This window comes from Lichtheimia ornata, assembly GCF_029851405.1.
Source record: "Lichtheimia ornata isolate CBS 291.66 chromosome Unknown scaffold00026, whole genome shotgun sequence".
NCBI lineage: Eukaryota > Fungi > Mucoromycota > Mucoromycetes > Mucorales > Lichtheimiaceae > Lichtheimia > Lichtheimia ornata.
This window is the reverse complement of record NW_026695346.1, coordinates 151,572-171,436: the sequence shown is the minus strand read 5'-3', so window position 1 is coordinate 171,436 and position 19,865 is coordinate 151,572. Positions and strand designations below refer to the sequence as shown.

Below are 19,865 nucleotides of genomic sequence, written 5' to 3'. Positions count from 1 at the left end.
AAAATAAGACCAATGCGGATATTGGACGTAATTACCTACCTTCTTTCATTCATTGGTATACTGATACAGGTTTTAGCTGCTTAATTAACATACATACCTTATAAGCTTTTGGCATGTGGGTTACCAAATCAAGCAAGGAATCCGCCACTCGGCTTGATTACAAAACCACGCATTTGAAAAGATACCTCACACGATCATGTTGCATGTCCATCCATTTATTCTGAAGCCTGAAGATTCATTATGTAAGTTGGCAAGTTGATTAAATTGCTATCAAGTCCTCGATCCACCACATCTCTAGCACGATGACGGAAGAAGGGATATATTGGTTTTTATTGTGTGTCCCTGCTGAGTGCATAAATCCTGCTAGCTACGAGCCCCTTCAAAAGTGAATGGACAGGATGTTAAGCAAAGAGGGGAAATGGGCCCTATTCCTACTATAAGGTTGAGCGAGATACCTTTGAAAATCGTGGCAAGTGGCACCGCATAATCATGCACACACGTACATTTCATCTTTTACTGTCAAGGGCTGCTGGGCTGGTATTTTTCCGTATAACGTGATCCCACGCTATTGACGAATGCTCCTTTGACCACACCTGAGGACACTATTGATATGTATCATGTGGATGGAAATACGTGATAGATGGCCATGCTACAAGCGATAAGGAAATGTTGTCTTAGCTGATCCAAAGCCTTGCAGGACAACCCACCCAATTCAGCCGGAATTTCTCTTTCTTTCACACAACCCTTTCCTTCCGTATCTACTTACACACAACCTTTCGTTCTTGCAATGGCTTCACGTAAAAAAGTTCTTCTCAAGGTAAACGCCTCCGTTCACTTGGAATGGCAACCTGCCCAATGGCTAAACGGACTCTTTGTAGGTCATCATTCTAGGCGACAGCGGGTAAATGGCAGTCTATAGTATACACCCATGGCACACTGACAGCTCACCAATGCACCTCATACTAGTGTCGGCAAGACGTCCTTGATGAACCAGTATGTCAACAAAAAGTTCAGCAGCCAGTACAAAGCAACCATTGGTGCCGATTTCCTTACCAAAGAAGTTATGGTTGACGACAAGCTTGTCACTATGCAGGTGCGTGCGTGCGTGCGCGTGTGTTAGTGCGTAGTAGTATCTATGATCGCTTTTAACTCACATACTGCACATGCAACGTGCTTCTTTTATCATGCGTGATTAGATTTGGGATACTGCCGGCCAAGAACGATTCCAATCCTTGGGTGTTGCCTTTTATCGTGGAGCCGATTGCTGTGTCCTTGTGTACGATGTAAATAACAACAAGAGTTACGAGTCTCTAGGTAAGAGGAAAAAGACAATGGACCATCATGTTCATGGATGAAATGACCAACATGTCGATATCAAGGACAATGGCACGACGAATTCCTTTTACAAGCTCAACCCCGTGATCCGGATAATTTCCCATTCGTGGTTCTTGGTAACAAGGTGGATGTTGACGAGTCAAAGCGTATGGTATCCCAAAAGCGGGCAATGGCTTTCTGCCAAGCAAAGGGCAACATCCCGTAAGTATTCATGCAGCTTTGGAGGATGATGGTATACACGCTTATCATTCAAGGCAATGGTTAGATACTTTGAAACATCAGCCAAAGAAGCCATTAATGTCGAACAAGCTTTCCAGACGATTGCCAAGAATGCTTTACAGCAGGAAACGGACGTGGAATTGTACAGGTATGGGATCATATGTATGCTCTGGTATGTTGGATCAACAACAAGCTCATGCATGACATTCTTTCAATAGCGATTTGAGCGACCCTATTAGAATCGACAGCGAAAGTTCCAAAGAATTTAGCGGATGTGCTTGTTAGGATACTCTTGATCACCCCCGTTCATTGTACTGGTTTCCGCTTTCTTTATGATACAATTGATTGAAAGACTGCCGTCATGATATACAACAAATAAACCATCATTCTAGCAAGCGTACGACTCTTTTTTAGCCTGTTTATTGCTCACGTAGCGATCAAAGTGCGATGTGAAAACAACGACCAAGTTGATTCAATTACTTTAGTGGCTGCGACAGGGATCAAGGTAATCGTCTATTGAGTTCTCCAGTAGCTTGGCCCAAATCCAGATCCAGATAGTCAACAATGAACTCGTTGATATCGGTGTTTTCGTGGCTTCCTCTAAGACGCTTGGTGCCTTTTCCAAATGCATACAAATTCACATCAACAGCTGTATGGCCATGGGTAGTCCACTTGATTTTTCATGAGACACGGCATTTGCATTACACACAAGGGAAGGTTGCACTTACACCAATTTCAGCACGTCGACTAACCATGTCACCCAACATGTATTCTAAAGCAAGCACATCTTTGCTTGTCTTTTTCCATGTAACCAGCCTATCGATTTCCTTGTCGCTTGGATCCGAGATTCCCAATCCATTGCCAATGATTTCATCCACTAGATAATCCACTTGATCTTGCTCTGCTGCATCCCATGCACGGGCCAACACCTCGCTAGAATTGCGTACACGGCTGATAACTTCAGGCTCCCTGTAACATTATGAATACATAAAATCCGTTCCTTGATCCATATACGATTACCATTTGTATTCTGGGTATTCATCCGTCACTTGTCGGCCAATAGTGAGACCTCCAGTTTCGTGATCACTGGTAGAGATAAGCACCGTATCAGGATGATCCTCGACAAATTTGAGCACAGCATTGATTGTTTGTTGATATTCCCATATGTCATAAAAATGCGTAGCAGGATCATTGCTATATGCCAAAATCACATGTCAGCATGAATGAAATGTGAAGCCATGGTTTGTTAGCATACGAGTGGGAGGCCATATCTATACGGCTGCCTTCTACCATCAAAAAGAATCCTTTTCCATTCTTTTGTGAGGCCGAATTGAGCGTGATCAAAGCCTTTTCAGTCATATCCTTGAGTGATGGTTGCGTAGTGGGATCCCGGTCCAATTCGTAATTCATGTGCTATGATCATATCATATATCCATTAGCGATGCTTCATAAATCCAGCTACCACGCATCCTATTTTATCACATTACGCTAGGTGCAAATAATGCCATGAGTGGTAAAGAGACATCATTAGGATTAAAGGCATCGAATTCATCACGAGAGAGCTTTACGGTCCATCCGAATTGTTCCTTGGCTTCGGTAAACAAATCACGGCTGTCTTCTCTACAGCTATTTTCTGTAGTATTTGGAAGAAACTCACAAATGCCTCCACCAAACATGAGATCGACGGTACGACCCAAAGGATTGTATCCTATTTGTTGTTCAGCGATCTCATTCTCTTCATTACGCCAAGCAACGTGAGCTGAAAAGGCTGCAGGAGTAGCATGTGTAATACGAGATGTGGCTACTAGGCCTGTCAACATGCCATGTTGTATCTTGGCTGATTCAAGCACTGTGCCGCATGGTCGTCTTTGAGGATCAACTATAATAAGAAAAGCATGATGATTCAACACAACACACACATTCAAACGCTCGGTAATTTTCTCTTTCATACCACCAATAGCACCATTGTAAGTTTTCAAACCACAAGAAAAGGCTTTCAAAGCAAATGACAATTTGCTGTCAGCTTATTGCAACATCGGAATTTTTGATTTACTATGTACGTGCTCACCTGTAGCACCAGCAGCACTATCAGTGATTAGGCTTGATGAGCTTTGTGTGCGACTTTGACCAACATGGATGTGATCAAGTGGGAGCATAGAGGTAGGTGGTAATTTCTCTCGCCACATGTGATATTGGCGTGCGTATGTTTCCGAGGCAGGTCCAAATCCATCGCTAATCATCAAGATCACGTTGCGTTGACGTGCAGCTAAATGCGTTAAGGATACTTTTAAGTAATCGATCACCATGGCTGCATGAAACGTTAAAACCATACCTGGTTTTGAGCGAGTTACTTGTGCCACAATTGCCACAATGAGCACTGATCCAACAGCAAATAGCACCGTTGCTGTTAGAACACGAGACAACTAATAACGTTCGGCGATGGATGATGAATCTTTGATATGCCATTGCTATGGTGCTGCATTGGATTGCTTATATGCATACCTTGCTACGACGTCTAGTGCTTGCAGCAATTGGCTCGATATCATTGTTCAATAGCGGTATAGTATTGTAGCTGGGTTGATTGGCGGTGTTGACCATAAAAGCAGGGTTGGTGGGACAATAGGAGTAAAAGAGATGCCAGGGATAAAAGAGCAGTTAGTGGGTGGGGGTCATTGCGTGATCCCTCTCTCACGTCTCTCTCCCCCCCTAAATTTCATACCTAGACTTTATTTGATCGATTGAGCGGCAAACACGCATTCATCACCTTTTTCTTTCTCTCCATCAACACACGTACACATATGCGTCTTCCCTTTCGAAAAGAGAAAAAGCAACCAGATGCACCGGTGGTGAATGCATGGGATACTTCGGAAGATCCTACAAGTGCTCCTCCAGCTGAGAATCAACAAGTGCACAATAATGCTGCTAATCATCCCAATGACACGGCAAATGGAGGGATATCTGAAAAAACTGAACAACCACCCACACCTCAAAATGATCCATCTTCACCAACAGGATCAAAAACTGCCACACCGGATCCCAATCAAATGCACACACGAGGTGCAAGTATTGACATCCCACCACAAGAAATGACACCGCCAATCAAGGAGACATCACAACAACAGCCTGATGAATGGCATAAGCCAAGCAAAGCAAGGCTGCTACTTCGCTTCTGGCAATTGATCGCTGCCATCGGGGCATTTGGATTTCAAGTGGGTGCCACGCCTGTAAGTATACATACACAGAGATGCACAACGCCGTTGTTTATACGTGTTTTTATTTATTGTAACACACATACATACACCATCAACAACAGTACTCTGGTCAAGACATGCCATTTTCGAAGAAAGGATTGCTTTACTATGTCTACGTGATTGATTGGCTTTCGTTCCTGTTTTCTCTTTTTACGATCTACGTTTACCTGACGCGACGTTTTGGCAAAGGCGGCAAGGTCAAACGTCCCATTTCTTTTCTTCTCGATGCATTCTTTGCTGCTTTATTCGGCGTGGGTGCTTTTTACCAATTTGCATTGTACCAATGTCCACCGGGTGGCTATGATGGCTGGTAAGCCTTTTCTTCTTCATTAAGAGCTATATAGCTTAGTAGTACGCGTTTCGAGCTAATAACCTTTGCTTTGTGTAGGTGCAACTTTTTCAACACCGGCTTGTTTTTCCTTGTATCGTTGTTTGTAACATATGTGATCCACGCTCTCTGGGATGTGTTTGGGGGATTGTCATGTATTCGCAGCCGCAACTAGTCTTTTATTTTATCACATCATCAACAATAATAGTAATTCTTACGTACTTTTTACACAATGGTCTCTTTTACGTATCCTAGTGTCATAATCAGGTGGCTTTCAGTATTAATAGCTACACATGCGGATTGCAAAAGAGCATGCAATTGGGTTTTGATTTCTTCCGCATAATGATGGCCATCGCTTTTTTGATTCTCAGTATACTCCAAAGCAGTACAATCATGCATGCAGTGAAAACAGATCTGCACGATGCAAAAAGGAACCACCCAATCAACTCTGGATATCCGAACATACTTTTTCAGATCATCAAACAATCGAAGTATACATCCCTCCATCATCGATCACGCATTTACAAAGAGACAAATATATTCAAAAAGCGATGAAAGAAAAAAACAATTATGCTCGAAGTGCTCGTCTATCTTCCTTGGTTTGTGCCTTGAAACCAGTCTTGATAGCGGATACGGAGCGAGTGGAACCACAAGATTCACATTGCACAAAGTACAAGCGGTTGTCTTTGGACAAGATTGTGTCTGGGCTCTTGCAAGTCTTGCAGGTCACGTATTCCACTGATAAAATGATTGTGTCAGCATCCAACATGTGCTATGATTCGTTCGCTCCATATGATCCCTTACCGATATAGCGACGCAAGACATTTTCAATCTGCTTTTGTTGCCATCGACCCTTGATCACAAGCTGTTGTGAGCCATCAACTGAACCAGTGGTACCCAATTCTGCAAACAAAAACTGAATGACGTGTTCAGGTTGACGATGAAGTCTAGTAACAAGCAAGCGTATTAGTATACATGTATCCCACCTCAATTCCTCCATAGCACAGCTCCTCACTTACCGCTTGCAAATATCGGCAACATTGGAAAAGACGGTCTTTTTGCTGCCATCACGATGGATAGAAGGAGGTACAATGGTGTAGCGTTTCTTTTCACCAGCGAGCTCTGGGTTGTTTTGGCGTAAAATTTTGAACACACGAGAGAGCAGCTGTGATAGTCGCAGGGTTAGTCATCTGCATAATAAATGCCATAGCACCTGATCTGATCCATTGTGATCACATACCTCATCATAATGGTAATCTCTGTCACTGTTGAGCCATGCCTCATCCTTCTTCTCCTTGACATCACCCTTCTTCTCATCTTGATCCTCGCCTTCTTGTTCTGCAAGCTCTGCTTCAAATTCGGCCATGTTCTTTTTCTTCTTTTTCTTCTTCTTCATGGCACCAAAGTCAGGCTCCTCCTCATTGGCTTCAGCAGCAGCAGCAGCACCACCTTCTTCATCCTCCTATATACGTCATCTAAGTATCCTTCTCCCAATGACAAAGTAACATGTGATCATCTTTACCGGCAAGCTCTTGGACTTTTTCTTTTTCTTCTTCTTCAAGTCGGCAAACATGGCATCTGGATCAGCTTCTTCCTCACCCTCGTTATCTATTGTTGCATACGTTCAGTAAACATACAATCTACAAAAGGGTGTAGAGTTGTTACCTTGTTCTTTTGCTGGGGCTTCTTCAGCGACATCGGCATCGAAATCGACCTTCTTTTTGGATTTCTTTTTCTTCTTGAGCTTGGAGAAATCGAGCTATCACCATTGCCTTTGTCAGATTGGGATTCGTTTGTTGCTGTTGAATGGTGTTCAATATACCTCCTCATCCTCAATTGGATCGGCCACACGATCGTTTTCTTTGTCTGACATTTTGGTAAAGAGACAAGACTTGCTGCGACGCGCTTACAAGCCGAAATGGAAATTGAATCCGCCTCAGCTCTCTCACATCCATCCAATGTCACAACTTGCATGGATATTCACACCGCCAGCAGTTGCCATTGTATCAGTGGTCATTATCCTTCTTGCTATATCCAATGATCATCTATTCAATGATACCATCGCTGATATCAGCTCATGAAATGACGTCTCGCAGTCTTCACATGAGACATGTAGCGGATCACAATATCATTCTCTTTGCATACATACATAGTAATTCATTATGTTATTGGCAACTTCCTTTAATGCAACTACGTAATAAACGACCATTGATTGATGGACCTATACAAGTGGAATGGAATGATGGTAATCAAGGACCACATACTCTCTCTCCATAGCAACGACATTACATTATAGGAGATGACGACGGAGGATCGTATGCAGGAACTGCATCATCATCATCATCATCATCATCCGGCATGGACATATTATCGATATTGGATGTATGGGTCATCTTGTGTGTGAAGCGATCATTGGAAGATGCGTACATGGCAAACTTTGAGCTAGCTAGTTTTGTCGATTGCCATGACCCAAAGTTGGCTATAAATGTATCCAAGGATGAAATAATGCAACTTTCACGGGTACCCTTCACTTGTCATGATGTAATAAGTGGTACCTGACTCACATTTTACGCTTCAGGAAACTTCGGACGCCATGAAAAAGCTGCGATGCGCACGAGGATGGTGGCACAGGGTTACCATATTCATGCACAGCGGCAAAGATTATCGCTAGTATTTTGCCTAATTATAGCGTACCACAGTCACCGGGCTCCTGTGTCCCCCTTTTAAAAAGTTTTCACGCCAACGAGCATTTGCATTGCTGAAACTCATCGTTTCTTTCTCCCACTTTCTTACTTTTTCTTTTGCTACTGAAAAGTCTTTGCTTTACGAATGGCTTTTGCCTCTAATTCCCTTGCTACTTTGAATTAGCCTTTACTTTTACTCAAATCCGTTTTCTACTTGTACACGAAAACAACCCAACCCAAAGCTTTTTTAACTGATTCTCTTCTTTGCCCCTATGCGCCCTGATTCTCATTCTTATAACCTTGTCCGATACTTGATTAGCTTGCCCTTCCGTTTGCACTTTTCGAACTTTTGGTCCTGACATACCCAACTTCCAATCCATTAAGTAACTTTGATCAACCCTTTCCATTACCCATTGATCACAACAGCAACAACAACAACTCGCTCAGCAAAACAACAACAACAACCCTTGAAAAACAACACAAACGCCAACAAACAACTGCTACAACAACCCCAACAACACTCACAATGGTCTTTGATAACTCCATGATCGCACCTGGTGCAAACTATTCCGCCGAAGAAGGATGCTTCGAGGGCCCCGAGAAACTTCTTGAAATCTGGTTCTCACCTGTCATTCCCAAAAATGAAAACGCCAACCTACGTCAAATTGAACGCCACGTGTGGGACGACATGCTTGCCACCGTCAAGTGTACCGTGCTTAGTATCATTCGCAATCCGCATGCGGATGCCTATCTTCTCAGGTAAGCTATTTAGCAATTGGGCATCCGCATACACAAAAATCCACATCCACCATCATCCACATCCATACTACGCGCGACGTTTACGCAAAAAAAAAGACCAACTCGGCCAGCAATCAGCGTTCGCGTTCTCTCTCATTCTCCACTCCTCTCCTCTCTCACTCTCCCACATGTACTTGAGTTCAGCTGTTGATTGACGAATGCGATACCTTGTTCCCTTCTCCAGTGAGTCCTCGATGTTTGTGTATCCACACAAATTGATGATCAAGACATGTGGCGCAACCACTTTGCTTTCAGCATTGCCACGTATTTTGGAGATTGCTCAATCGTATTGTGGATATCACGAGCCCTATCGCTTGTTTTATTCTCGCAAGTCCTTCATGTTCCCTGAAAAGCAGGTGGGACCTCACAGGAGTTGGGATGAGGAGGTGAACTATTTGGATAGTCACTTTGGTAAGTAAAAACACGTCCCGAGTAAAAGGATGAGCATCCATTCTTTTTTCGCACGCAGCTAAACCCAACTTTTAGAACATGGCTCGGCATACACTGTTGGTGACACCAACGGCGACGAGTGGTACTTGTATATGACTACACCCACTGATGAATTGAATCTTCCTGCAATCCCATGGCCCAAATCGCTCTTGTATCCAGCTGCTGCTACTACTACGACAACATCCACAATCCCTATGCGTCGTGATGAAACAATCGAGATCCTCATGACACAACTCAACCCTGAAGCCATGGAAGCCTTTTATCATCGCCCTGGTGAGCCAGCTGGATTACAAGGAGGTCGTCGTGTTGATTTGGAAACAGGTCTTGCCAAAGTGTATCCTGATGCCAAGGTCGACTCGTACTTGTTTGAGCCATGTGGATACTCAGCCAATGCATTGCTCGATGAAGGATATTATACGATCCATGTTACCCCCGAACCACAATGTTCTTACGCGTCTTTTGAGACCACCATTCCCGCTTCTTACTCTCACGCCGTGAAAAATCCAGGCAAAGGCCGTCAACATGGTGACGCCGAATCCGTATGCTTGCTCATTCGCCAAGTCATTGATATCTTTCAACCTGGGACCTTTACCGTCACCTACTTTTCTTCCCACAATGATAACGATGATGCAGGCGGTGAAGATGATAGTAACATTGGTGTCATGATGGAGGCTATGGGCCGCTTTGGTGGTTATAAGCGCAAGGATAGAATCCTCTACGAATTTGATGGCTACGATCTTGTCTTTGGCCAATACAAGAAGATTTGAATAAATTTATGAGTTATCCCCGGTTTACTTTACTACTTGAGAGTATTGGTTGTGTGATCTACTAAAGGGACTAGCACGATCCCAACGTAAAATTGATGACTGAGAAATCACACGCGTCGTATTACAAGTACAACAATGAGCATCGGTGTCCCAAAGACCCTGCAAGTGGATCGTAGATTTTTCTCTGTGAACAAACTTTAACGATTCATAGTGCATCCCAAACACCGGATTGTACTTAAAGTTGAAATAGAGAAGGTATACGTGTAATTGAAAGATACAAAGCTATTGTCACTCTTATGGTCCTGAAATCGGGGGGTTGTATCCAAAATGCACTATATCTTGTTTATTACCATATTGATTACTATGTACGTTTTCCAAATTCCTCATTGTATTCACGCCAAATCTAATGGAAAGTGTTGAATATATATCCTTACGGCATTTGCTTGCTAATAAACTTACCACAGGTGCAGAAGTACATGGGATCAAACCAACTTCGGTAATGACAAGTGTAATGTATTTTGAAGGGGTGACATCGTATAAGAGGTTGAGTAGTCGCAAATTGGATTGATCACGCCACGACGCTAAAGATGACTCGCTGGGGTTGGGATGGCTTTGGTGGTTTGAGTTGTAGATTGGCTTTGTGGATACGAGATCATCGGGATGGCCTAGATAGCAAACCCATATTAATACCACTTGAATCCATTCTTCTCCATCACTACATACCTAATTCATTCAATACAAGCGAATCGACTTGAGTACGATTGACGAATTTGTAGGTCTCGCAGCAAATCATGACAGGGATTTGCTTGTCACTTGCTGCCATGGCAACCATTGCTGTGCCAACACGAGAGTAGACGGCGCCATTGTTGAGTAATGCGTGTGCACCCATAATCACCTTGGTCACATCTCGAAGGGCAACATAGACACTGGATAAAAGATGGTACGAGCATTTGATGTTTGCTGCAGCCAATCGTCGCAATAAATGTTTGCCTAGCAACGATGTGAATGAGTATAATGCATATCAACAACAAGCACCCAATCACTCTTTTACCTTCAAATAGGGGACGGCTATCCACCACAATGACCTTAAAATCGATACCCTTTTTCTTTGTTTCCAACAACAATGACTCCACTACTGATGATTTGCCATAGGTCAAAATGACATCGCCATCCTGGATCTTTTGAAGTCCATTTTGAACAATCAATTGATCGGCCATGGTGATACGCTCGCGAATAAAACGTTCAATGCATTCAATCAACCGAGTTCGTGCCTGAAGAAAGACATGTCTTAATATACAAATCCTACTCCTTCCTTCTTTCCTTCCAGTGGATAATTACCTCGTCATCTGTCAATGGTGGTTCCTCTTCAACAATATCCGAAACTTCCTTCTTGAGCCAACGAATGCATTCACGCATACTCAATGACATGGGTCGTGTAGCAAGCAAGTAGGCGATGTGTGGATCAAGATGTTTTTGAATGTTGCGTGCAAATGTGGCATCCGATGGAGGCTTGTGATCTTCAATGACCTATATTATTTATACCCATCAGCACATTAATATCTACCATCCCATCCAAGCCTTACCTTTGCAAAAGTCTCGAGCATAGCAACGCATCGTGCATTAGAACCAACAATCTTTCGTTCTGAGAAATAAAGGCCGAGAGCAAGGACAGCTGGATGTAAATCCTTGTTGTTGCTGGTGCTGGTGTTGGGTCGTTTGGGTGGATCGAGATGCATCAACCATGGCACTTGATTCTGATCAGTTTTACCATGTGCCTTGTTCTTTTTCTTCTTCTCCTCGCCACCAGCAGCACCACTCGAAGCACCAGATCCAGCACCAGATCCACCCTGATGTTGTTGTTGACCTTGTTGCTTTTTGTTGGCTTCCATCTCGGATGCTTTTTTGGCCGACTTTGGTAATCCTGCAGCTATCCGCTTTTGCTTCTCGAGTCTTTGTTGTTCTTGAAGAGCTCGACGTTCAGCTTTGGTCATATCCTTTTGCGACTTTCTAGGTGGATGTTGCTGCTGCTGTTGTTGTTGTTGCTGTTGTTGTTGCTGAGGTTGGGAAGACGACGCATTCTCCTTGCCACTGTTTTCTTTGTGAGTGTTGCTGCTATTGGAAGAGTCATTGGAACTGCGTGCAAGTGGTGAAGAGACACGAGGCTTGTTATGATCCTCTGGAGCAAGCCATTGGTTTTCATAAGACGAGCTCATGGGCGAACCGCTGACAGGTTGCTGGGGAACCGTGCCGGGAATGTGCAAAGGCTGATTCAACCATGGGTTAGTAACCAGACGACGATCGTTACGCATGCTATGCGGTAATGGTCGCATACCGATGATTTGTTTCCAGTTGGCTCCATATAACTGTTTTTGTGCTCCACGTTAGAACGCGTCGATATGAGTCAAGCTTCAAATGAGTCAACCTTTGCCAACACCCACCACACACACAAAAAACTTCGGGGATCCTGCTTAGCCAATGAGGATGCTCTATGCAAGTCAGCCATATGTCACATAGATAGATACCACCCCCAAATAGACATTTCCTTATTATGCCCACCTCCATTATTATTAACAATAGTAAAGAATGCAATGTTGTATTATACAAAGGGAAATTATGAATGGATACTATGATACAAATGTCTACTTTTTCCGTGCTCTTTTCTGTTTTGGCTTTGTTGGTGCATCACCTTTTTCCTCCTCCTCGCCATCATCCTCATCATCAACTTCTTGTCGGCGCCAGCGGCTGATAACATTTTGCACACGTTTACTCTTGTGAGCACGACGCTTGTGTGGTGCAACATTTGTGGCTGCCATGTTGGTCGATCCACCAAAGAATGAAATGATATTGCTTTGTTGACCTTCAGCCTACATACATGCATACGTTTGAATAAGTTCATCCTCATGACCATCTATCCTTAGGCATTACGTACCTTGCGTTTGTTCATTTCCTTAATAACTGGAAGTAATACTTCATCCGCCTTGCCTTCTGACCAACCAAATGACTGCATCAGGTAATCCCTTAAGGTATCCAGCTGAGGTGTACCCCATTCAAAAGCTTGCTTTGAATCATCGACCATGGGATGGTAATAAGCGTCCACGACAAGTGGATTTGGAAAGTCGTGGGGGAAATCGATCACCTTGTGCTTTTTCCTCTGTGAATCAAATAGGGCAGCGTTAGTTATCATCCACCATGATGAAAAAGAAAAGGATGGCTTACCAGCTTCTTTTGGAAATCACTGTTGTCATGGCCACTTTCATACCATTCCCTGAACCGCCTCAAAGGATCAATGATGTTCTTGTCATCGTCATGTGAAAATTCTGCCAAGATTTCAATGGCTGCAACTGGACCAATACCAGGAATACCATCCGTGTAATCACTGCCAAGTAAGAACGCGAGTTGCACCAACTTTCCTCGGTCAAGGCGCATCTCTCTTTCAATATCCGTGGTCATGTAGCATTCGACATACTTTTGCTGGTTGAACATGTTCTTGTAGATGCGGCTTCCACCAAAAAGGAAAACATCAGAATCATCCGTCACAATGCCTTCGACGAGAGATAAATGAACCAACTCGGCACATTGCGCTTCAGCCTCCATAGGCGATACCACAAAGGGTATACCAAAAAGTCGCAGCAATTCCTATAAAGAGATAAAGAGGGGTCCTGTGAATAAAAAGCATTGTCATCATCTATTTGCTCATCGCTTACTTGAATATCTTGGGTCATCTGCCTCGTAATCTCATCAGTATTACCCATCTCTTTACGCTGCTGCTTGTTCAATTCTTTCATGTCTTTGTAGAGCTCATCCCGCACACTCTCAAGGTCCTTTTGCGCAATATCGGAAACAAAACGAGCATATTCATCCTCCTCAGCTTCCACCTTGTCCACCAATTCCTCGTCTGAATTGTATCCATATTGAAGCTCATCAGGTGCTTCAGTAGCCATTTGTTCAGCTTCTTCCACCACCTTGGATGATGATTCATGCTCCTCCACAATTGCACCCGTATCAGTTGATGTGATGCCATCTTCTGCTGGGATTTGATCAAGTAGGTCTTTGGTGGCAATTGGGCTGATGGTAGGATCTTCATCGTGTGTGAGTGTATTTACAACATCATGGGGAGGATCGTTGTCACTGGGTATATTCTCATCCACGTTTGCAGCATCATCCTTCAAGGTAGTTGCCTTTTGTCGCTCATACTCATCAATCGTAATAATATCTTGACTTCCACCCTCATCCAAAATATGAACGGATTCAGGCGACGATGCAACATCAATTGGCTTTTCTGGTTGGGTAGATGCGTTGACATGTTCAGTAGCTGTTGTAGTGTCCTCAGGGGTTGGTGAATGGTGATCGAGGGTGGCTGATTCATGCGTAACCTTTTTCCAATCAATAACTGCTGATAAGAACTGCTCTTGAAATGACAAGGCTTCCTGAGCCATCTCATCACGGTCGTTGGTTTTGCCAAATGATTTCTGAACTCGCTTAAGCTGCTTCTCAAGATGATCAATGTCAAGGTCGTATATTGTGTCATGGATGATTTGTTTGTATTCGTCGTTCATTGAATGAAGATAAATAAAGGCATCTGGGACCTTGGATAACCACGTATTGTACATCTGATCAGGATCCAAGTGGGTTTCGTCTGGTAATTCTTGCTCCTTGGTTGTATCCATTAAAGGTGATGCAGCGGTCATTGTTTCATTGTTGAAATTAGCTTCGTCAGCATAAATCTGGTGAAGAACCGCTTGCATTGCTTCATCATTGTCATCAGCATACGCATCCATATCCTCCAAAAGATCATCAGGTCGAAATACTGGAGCAGGCTTTGTATCATGTGGCAAAAAGAGTGGCTCATCATCATCATCATCTTCAGATTCATCCATGCGTCGATCATGAGTCATGTTGTCGTGTGTTGTTGTATCCATCCATTCATCTTCCTCTTCTTCTTCATCAATGTTGTCGATATTTTGGAAAAGAGCAGCGAGTTTTGGATTCGAAGCAATTGCATCTTGAACCTTGTCACCACTAAGTGATCCCAAATGAGTCTCTTGATCTTCCCAATTGGATATGCTCTTCAACTTACGTTTCCATAGGTGTTTCATTCTCACGATGCGTCTCTTGAACATGTGCTGTATCGCTTGGGGTATCTGTACCAGGAAGCTTCCATCCCAATCCTTCACTGAAATTCTCGTTCTTCACCAAGAGATATTCTCGACTACGTTCGCCTGCAATCCTCACTGGTGCACTCTCTTGTTTGCTCGCCAAACCATCCATTTCCATCATACGCTGAGTCATGGCGTTTCGATGCATGAGCTGTTTGATTTGTTGTTTGGAGAAATCCAACGCTGTACGAGATTGTCGCACCATTTCATCAAGTCGAGCCCATGAAGTTTGACGTGATTTCAACTTAAGATCTTGCACAATCTCATATTGAACTTCTGGAGGCAGTGCTTGAAATGCTTCGGTGTCGATATCTTGCTCGGATGGTCGATAATCATTGATAAAATCAATCAATTCCTGTTGCGTTGCAAGTCGTGGATCTTGTTGTTGTCGATCGCCTTCTCCTGCCAAAGGTGGTAGCTCATATTGATCACGTTTAAACTTTTGCTTGATCTCTTGTAATGCAGCAGCCTTTTCCATCTCCTCCAAATTGATTGATTGTTGTTGATCATCTTCTTTTGGGGGCTGTTGTCGTCTATTTTGTATCATGCATCAGAATGCCATTGCTTTATACTTTTCTAGTAGTTCTATAACCTACTTTTGCTCTTCTTCATATAACACACGCTGTTTCACTTGAGCAGACAAGATCTTTTCAGCTGTACGCTTGGCATTGGTGGCAACTCCTTCTCGACGTTGACGGCGGCCACGCTAGATCACATCATGCAATACATCATCAGTAACCAATCATTCCCCCCCCCCAATGAATGATCCACACTTACGATGGTCGCACGTTTCAATTCAGGTGCACCACCATCGAAGACGAAGACTGGTTTGATATTGTAGAATAACAACTTGCATAGACGACGAAAGAAACCAAGCAAGTGACCATTCCGCAGCGCATTGCCTTCCTTGTCACGCATTGTACGCATAAACTGGTGCATCCAAATGCTCGCATCCACCGCCATTTTACGATTCCTCAACGTTTCGAGCTGAACTGGACGAGCTGTAGGTTCAATGAGTGTCCATAGTCCCTGTACACCCATGGCGGCAAGCTGATCAGTTGGGAGAGCTGGTGAAAGAACAAAGAAGCTGCGGAAGCGGGAATTCGAAATTTCCTGCTGCATTCATTCTGGCAACAACATCCTCCGCTGAGATTCATATGCCATATCCATAGCTACCATTTCATAAGAGACAGCAACCCCTTCCATAGCAACCACCTCACACCGTATAAATACATAAACTTTATGCAACATGCTTTCCCTTTTTGAATTCTTTCATGCTGGATTGGATGCATCTTTTGAGGGCACCTTTGTGAGGACACTTTGAGGAGGCGACAAAGCAATGACATGTGTACGTAAATTGGTGCAGATGAATGCAAACCATGGAGGAAGCAATGAACAAGGATGGCGAAAATCATTGTTATCATACGTATAGGTGGATGATGGCATCCATAGTTATGTTGATGAAAGAATGTTGACTTGCTCTGCACCCACCATCGAACAAGCCAAAGACGCTAGGCAAGACGTCAAAAGTAAAAAGGTAGCAAGGCATGGTTACCACCATTGATCCACTCTATTGGAGACGCAAATAGTTCGGACATGTAGATAGCCCATGTCAGGAGCGAGATAGGTATTTCGCTGCAAGGGACCAATGATATGCTAATATCACCCAAGATCACGTAAGCAATCGGCATCATGGATGGGACAGCCTAAACGTCCCAATGTAGGAATCACATGGATCATCATAATGTACATGACTCTCATGCTGACTATGTACAAAATAAAAGTATGGCTTTTATTATAGTCTGCTAAATGATAATGCTATTCATTGTTCTCGAGGAAAAGAAAAGCCAACAAGAGAGATGCTTAGGTAATGGGATCGGAACGCATATGGTATCCATTGCTCGTGATACCAGACTTTCACATGTTGCGGGTATTTAAACGTGCTGTCTAATGATATTACGTAAGGATAATGGATGCAAGCTTTGTTGTGTGTCAACATGATTGTGTGGGTAGGTAAACGTTATGTGTGTGTCCACTCGGGAGACCTATTAAGAAAGCAATAATACCTGCAACCCCCCTCCTGACATCTTAATTACCGTTTCCCGCTTGTCAACCTCGGTTCATTTACCAAAGCCGGTCATCTGGAAGCTCATTGGCTGACTCAGCCATTTGCATACTTTGTGCTGGACCCTTTCGAGCCTGAAACTTGTTTTTTGCACCTTTCCCCTTTCCTTCACTTCTTTCACCTTTTTGAACTCCATTGCCAATCCAGAAAAACACCATTCCTTTCCAATGAGCAACACTGGAAGTGATACCGACACCTCATCAGTAGGAGCGCAGCGTCGTAAAGGAGTTATTGACACCCGGCGAGCTGAACAAAATAGAGCAGCACAACGAGCGTTTCGTCAAAGGAAGGAACGCTATGTCAAGGAATTGGAGAACAAGGTGCGTGATATGCAAGGCCTTCAAAACCGGGTTGAGAACTTGGAGGATGAGAATGCACGATTAAGGCAGCGTATATGGGAGCTGTCTCATCGACCATCCACTACATCATCTTCTTCTTGGAGTCCAAGCGACGAAGAATCGGCCCCGCCCTTATCCACTTCAAGGTCTTCTACAACTACTACAACTACCGCTACTGCTGCTATTCCTTCTACAAAACATCACACTACTCGGCGATATCATCCATATTCAACCGCTTCTACAACATCTACTCCTCTTCCTCCTCCAACTTTACATCCACCAACAACATCATCTCCCCCACCACCATCATTGAATCGATCATCAGCAACACCATTGCATCCCACTGATCGATCACGTAATATTGCCCATCAAGCACCCTCCTACTATGCAACCAAGGATCATCATCGTCAAAGTAATGGTGGTGGTGGTACAGAAGAAAGTCGTGTATTGGATGATCTAATCACTGTATTGCGTTCACGTCATCGACCTCCCATTCCATCCCATCTTGGAAGCGTTGGTAGTGCTGGTGGTGGTGATTCTTCTTCATCATCCAATTCAGAAAGTCCTCCTCCACCACCAACGGTATCCTTGTCGACACCCATAGAAACCCAACAACCACCATCCCAACCACAACAACAACAGGTCAAAGCGCCCATTCACTCATGATACTTCCTTCCTTCCTTCCTTCCTTGTCCAGTTATATATCCTCTCAATCATATCGACTTTTTGTTTTCCCCCATCAGACATACTTTGCTGTTTGTACATAACTTCATTGCAAAAAGAATTCTATAAACAATGGTCTACAGCACATGCTTTTTTACAAATTCTTGTGCAGCAGCGTATCCCTGTAGATAGACCATGATGAATAACCACCTTCATATCCATGTTCCCCTTAATCCATACCTGATCATGATAAACAGCTCCAATCACTGCATTCACTGCGGTTGCCTTGATCTTTGGAGGCATACTAGAACCAGGCTATATCGCGATGTTAGATATCTATATGGTCTCTTTCGCCCATGTATCCATTTTCACATTACCACATGATATTGCATGCCATCTGCCAAGTTGAGACCATCAAACTTTTTGGCTAATCGGTCAAGATTGGTATGTTCTTGCACGTGATCCTGTAACGACGAGGATGTCAAACCGCTCTCGCATGCTGAAAGTTGAAGAACACGGGCACCAAGATAGGCAAGTCGCTCATTGGAAGGCACGCTGCCATGTTCGTATGATTTGTGGGTCAATGCACGTTGAAGAATGTTGGGCGTCTTGAATGAGACACCAAGTTGTTGGCTGACAGCCTCGGCGTTGAATGAAGGCGATGCTGCTTTTTTGTCCTGAAGTGTACGTCCACAATGGAAAGATCGTCGTGCTACACCTAGCAAGTAGTATAAGATTTCATGGTTCCCTATCACCTTCTTTCTCGAATAAATAAAAGGGTTGTAGTGATTCAACTTACCAATGGTTTGTGTGAATGCTCTCATGATAGTTGTAAAGGGACAAGGCGGGTGGTGCAAGCGGATGTTTTGACAACTGTGACGATGGATGTGTGGCGGTGAAAAGTTCCGTGTCACGTGAACTGGATTTCCATCCTAATGTAATTTCAGTGCTGCCTCAGTGATAGTAGCAATACGACATCCTCATAAAGTGTTAAAGTAGTAATGTCAACCCTGTTTTATGATGGTCATGGACAACAACATGTGACATGTTGATGCCATCATTCATCACCATCAATCACCCTGTATAACAAAGAACGAATAAACATTCAAAAAGGCTCATCATGGGATCCATTTTTCAAAAGCACATGGCAACCCCAAGACAACCATTGCTATGTGTGCTGCCAAACCTTATGCAATGAGATAAAGTGTAATCAGCATCATCTGCAGGTACGCTCGAGACATGCAATAATCAGCTCATCCATGGCTAAATAGGAGTATTACATGTACAAGACTCTCTTTCACCACAAGGAGCTCCATTGGCGTTTGTTGCCGTCAAGTTGCATCATCATCATCACCATTAGTAGTAGTAGTAACAGCAACAACAGGCCATGAAACATCCCCGCTTTTGGGGCTCCCTAAAGCTGATTCACATAAGAATAGTAGTTAGGTTTTGCTCCCCTTGAAAATGTTTCTGACATAAGCAGCAACCAAACGATGCGGGGCCTTTGTTTAACCCCACAATGGATCGTCCTCGTTGGTTACCGATCAAAAACTTTCAAAAGTTGTTACTCGGATATTCCCGGACCATGATTTCTCCGCTTAGTTCCATGTGGGATTTTCTCTTTGTTGCTGTGTGAATTGAATATCAAGATGGAGAGGTTTAAAATTCAACTACATTGGCGAAATAGATTAGGGTGTGTTATGTGGAAATCGGGGAAATGGGGGGAGGAGAGGGTATTGGTAAAAGGGGGT

At 43.6% G+C, this 19,865-nt stretch overlaps 9 protein-coding genes across 9 annotated transcripts; 4 read left to right on the top strand and 5 right to left on the bottom strand.

Annotated features, from left to right (window-relative positions):
• Positions 1-787: 787 nt before the first annotated feature.
• On the top strand, positions 788-1,839 carry O0I10_006128 (uncharacterized protein; the record flags this gene model as incomplete). The annotated part of the gene is made up of 7 exons (XM_058486160.1): positions 788-817; positions 879-901; positions 967-1,093; positions 1,197-1,314; positions 1,380-1,536; positions 1,601-1,702; positions 1,773-1,839. The coding sequence occupies 7 exons, from the start codon at positions 788-790 to the stop codon at positions 1,837-1,839; spliced, it is 624 nt and encodes a 207-aa protein (XP_058343034.1).
• Positions 1,840-2,054: 215 nt separating this feature from the next.
• On the bottom strand, positions 2,055-4,152 carry O0I10_006127 (uncharacterized protein; the record flags this gene model as incomplete). Its single annotated transcript, XM_058486159.1, has 9 exons — positions 2,055-2,225; positions 2,283-2,523; positions 2,575-2,748; positions 2,810-2,967; positions 3,042-3,433; positions 3,506-3,547; positions 3,623-3,820; positions 3,887-3,977; positions 4,057-4,152. The coding sequence occupies 9 exons, from the start codon at positions 4,150-4,152 to the stop codon at positions 2,055-2,057; spliced, it is 1,563 nt and encodes a 520-aa protein (XP_058343033.1).
• Positions 4,153-4,352: 200 nt separating this feature from the next.
• Positions 4,353-5,308, top strand: O0I10_006126 (uncharacterized protein; the record flags this gene model as incomplete). The annotated part of the gene is made up of 3 exons (XM_058486158.1): positions 4,353-4,778; positions 4,868-5,115; positions 5,194-5,308. The coding sequence occupies 3 exons, from the start codon at positions 4,353-4,355 to the stop codon at positions 5,306-5,308; spliced, it is 789 nt and encodes a 262-aa protein (XP_058343032.1).
• Positions 5,309-5,701: 393 nt separating this feature from the next.
• O0I10_006125 (uncharacterized protein) lies at positions 5,702-7,006 on the bottom strand (the record flags this gene model as incomplete). Its single annotated transcript, XM_058486157.1, has 7 exons — positions 5,702-5,871; positions 5,938-6,080; positions 6,153-6,298; positions 6,374-6,595; positions 6,656-6,741; positions 6,799-6,892; positions 6,956-7,006. 7 exons carry the CDS (start codon positions 7,004-7,006, stop codon positions 5,702-5,704), a joined length of 912 nt encoding a protein of 303 aa, XP_058343031.1.
• Positions 7,007-8,343: 1,337 nt separating this feature from the next.
• O0I10_006124 (S-adenosylmethionine decarboxylase proenzyme) lies at positions 8,344-9,832 on the top strand (the record flags this gene model as incomplete). Its single annotated transcript, XM_058486156.1, has 3 exons — positions 8,344-8,576; positions 8,800-9,026; positions 9,102-9,832. 3 exons carry the CDS (start codon positions 8,344-8,346, stop codon positions 9,830-9,832), a joined length of 1,191 nt encoding a protein of 396 aa, XP_058343030.1.
• A 361-nt stretch (positions 9,833-10,193) lies between these two features.
• Positions 10,194-12,191, bottom strand: O0I10_006123 (uncharacterized protein; the record flags this gene model as incomplete). The annotated part of the gene is made up of 7 exons (XM_058486155.1): positions 10,194-10,235; positions 10,292-10,497; positions 10,556-10,822; positions 10,884-11,103; positions 11,171-11,359; positions 11,416-12,096; positions 12,165-12,191. 7 exons carry the CDS (start codon positions 12,189-12,191, stop codon positions 10,194-10,196), a joined length of 1,632 nt encoding a protein of 543 aa, XP_058343029.1.
• Positions 12,192-12,471: 280 nt separating this feature from the next.
• O0I10_006122 (uncharacterized protein) lies at positions 12,472-16,110 on the bottom strand (the record flags this gene model as incomplete). Its single annotated transcript, XM_058486154.1, has 7 exons — positions 12,472-12,696; positions 12,762-12,983; positions 13,049-13,468; positions 13,537-14,851; positions 14,910-15,521; positions 15,585-15,694; positions 15,766-16,110. 7 exons carry the CDS (start codon positions 16,108-16,110, stop codon positions 12,472-12,474), a joined length of 3,249 nt encoding a protein of 1,082 aa, XP_058343028.1.
• Positions 16,111-17,280: 1,170 nt separating this feature from the next.
• O0I10_006121 (uncharacterized protein) lies at positions 17,281-18,117 on the top strand (the record flags this gene model as incomplete). The annotated part of the gene is made up of 1 exon (XM_058486153.1): positions 17,281-18,117. One exon carries the CDS (start codon positions 17,281-17,283, stop codon positions 18,115-18,117), a length of 837 nt encoding a protein of 278 aa, XP_058343027.1.
• A 134-nt stretch (positions 18,118-18,251) lies between these two features.
• Positions 18,252-18,938, bottom strand: O0I10_006120 (uncharacterized protein; the record flags this gene model as incomplete). Its single annotated transcript, XM_058486152.1, has 4 exons — positions 18,252-18,296; positions 18,355-18,429; positions 18,492-18,832; positions 18,914-18,938. 4 exons carry the CDS (start codon positions 18,936-18,938, stop codon positions 18,252-18,254), a joined length of 486 nt encoding a protein of 161 aa, XP_058343026.1.
• Between the last annotated feature and the right edge of the window lie 927 nt (positions 18,939-19,865).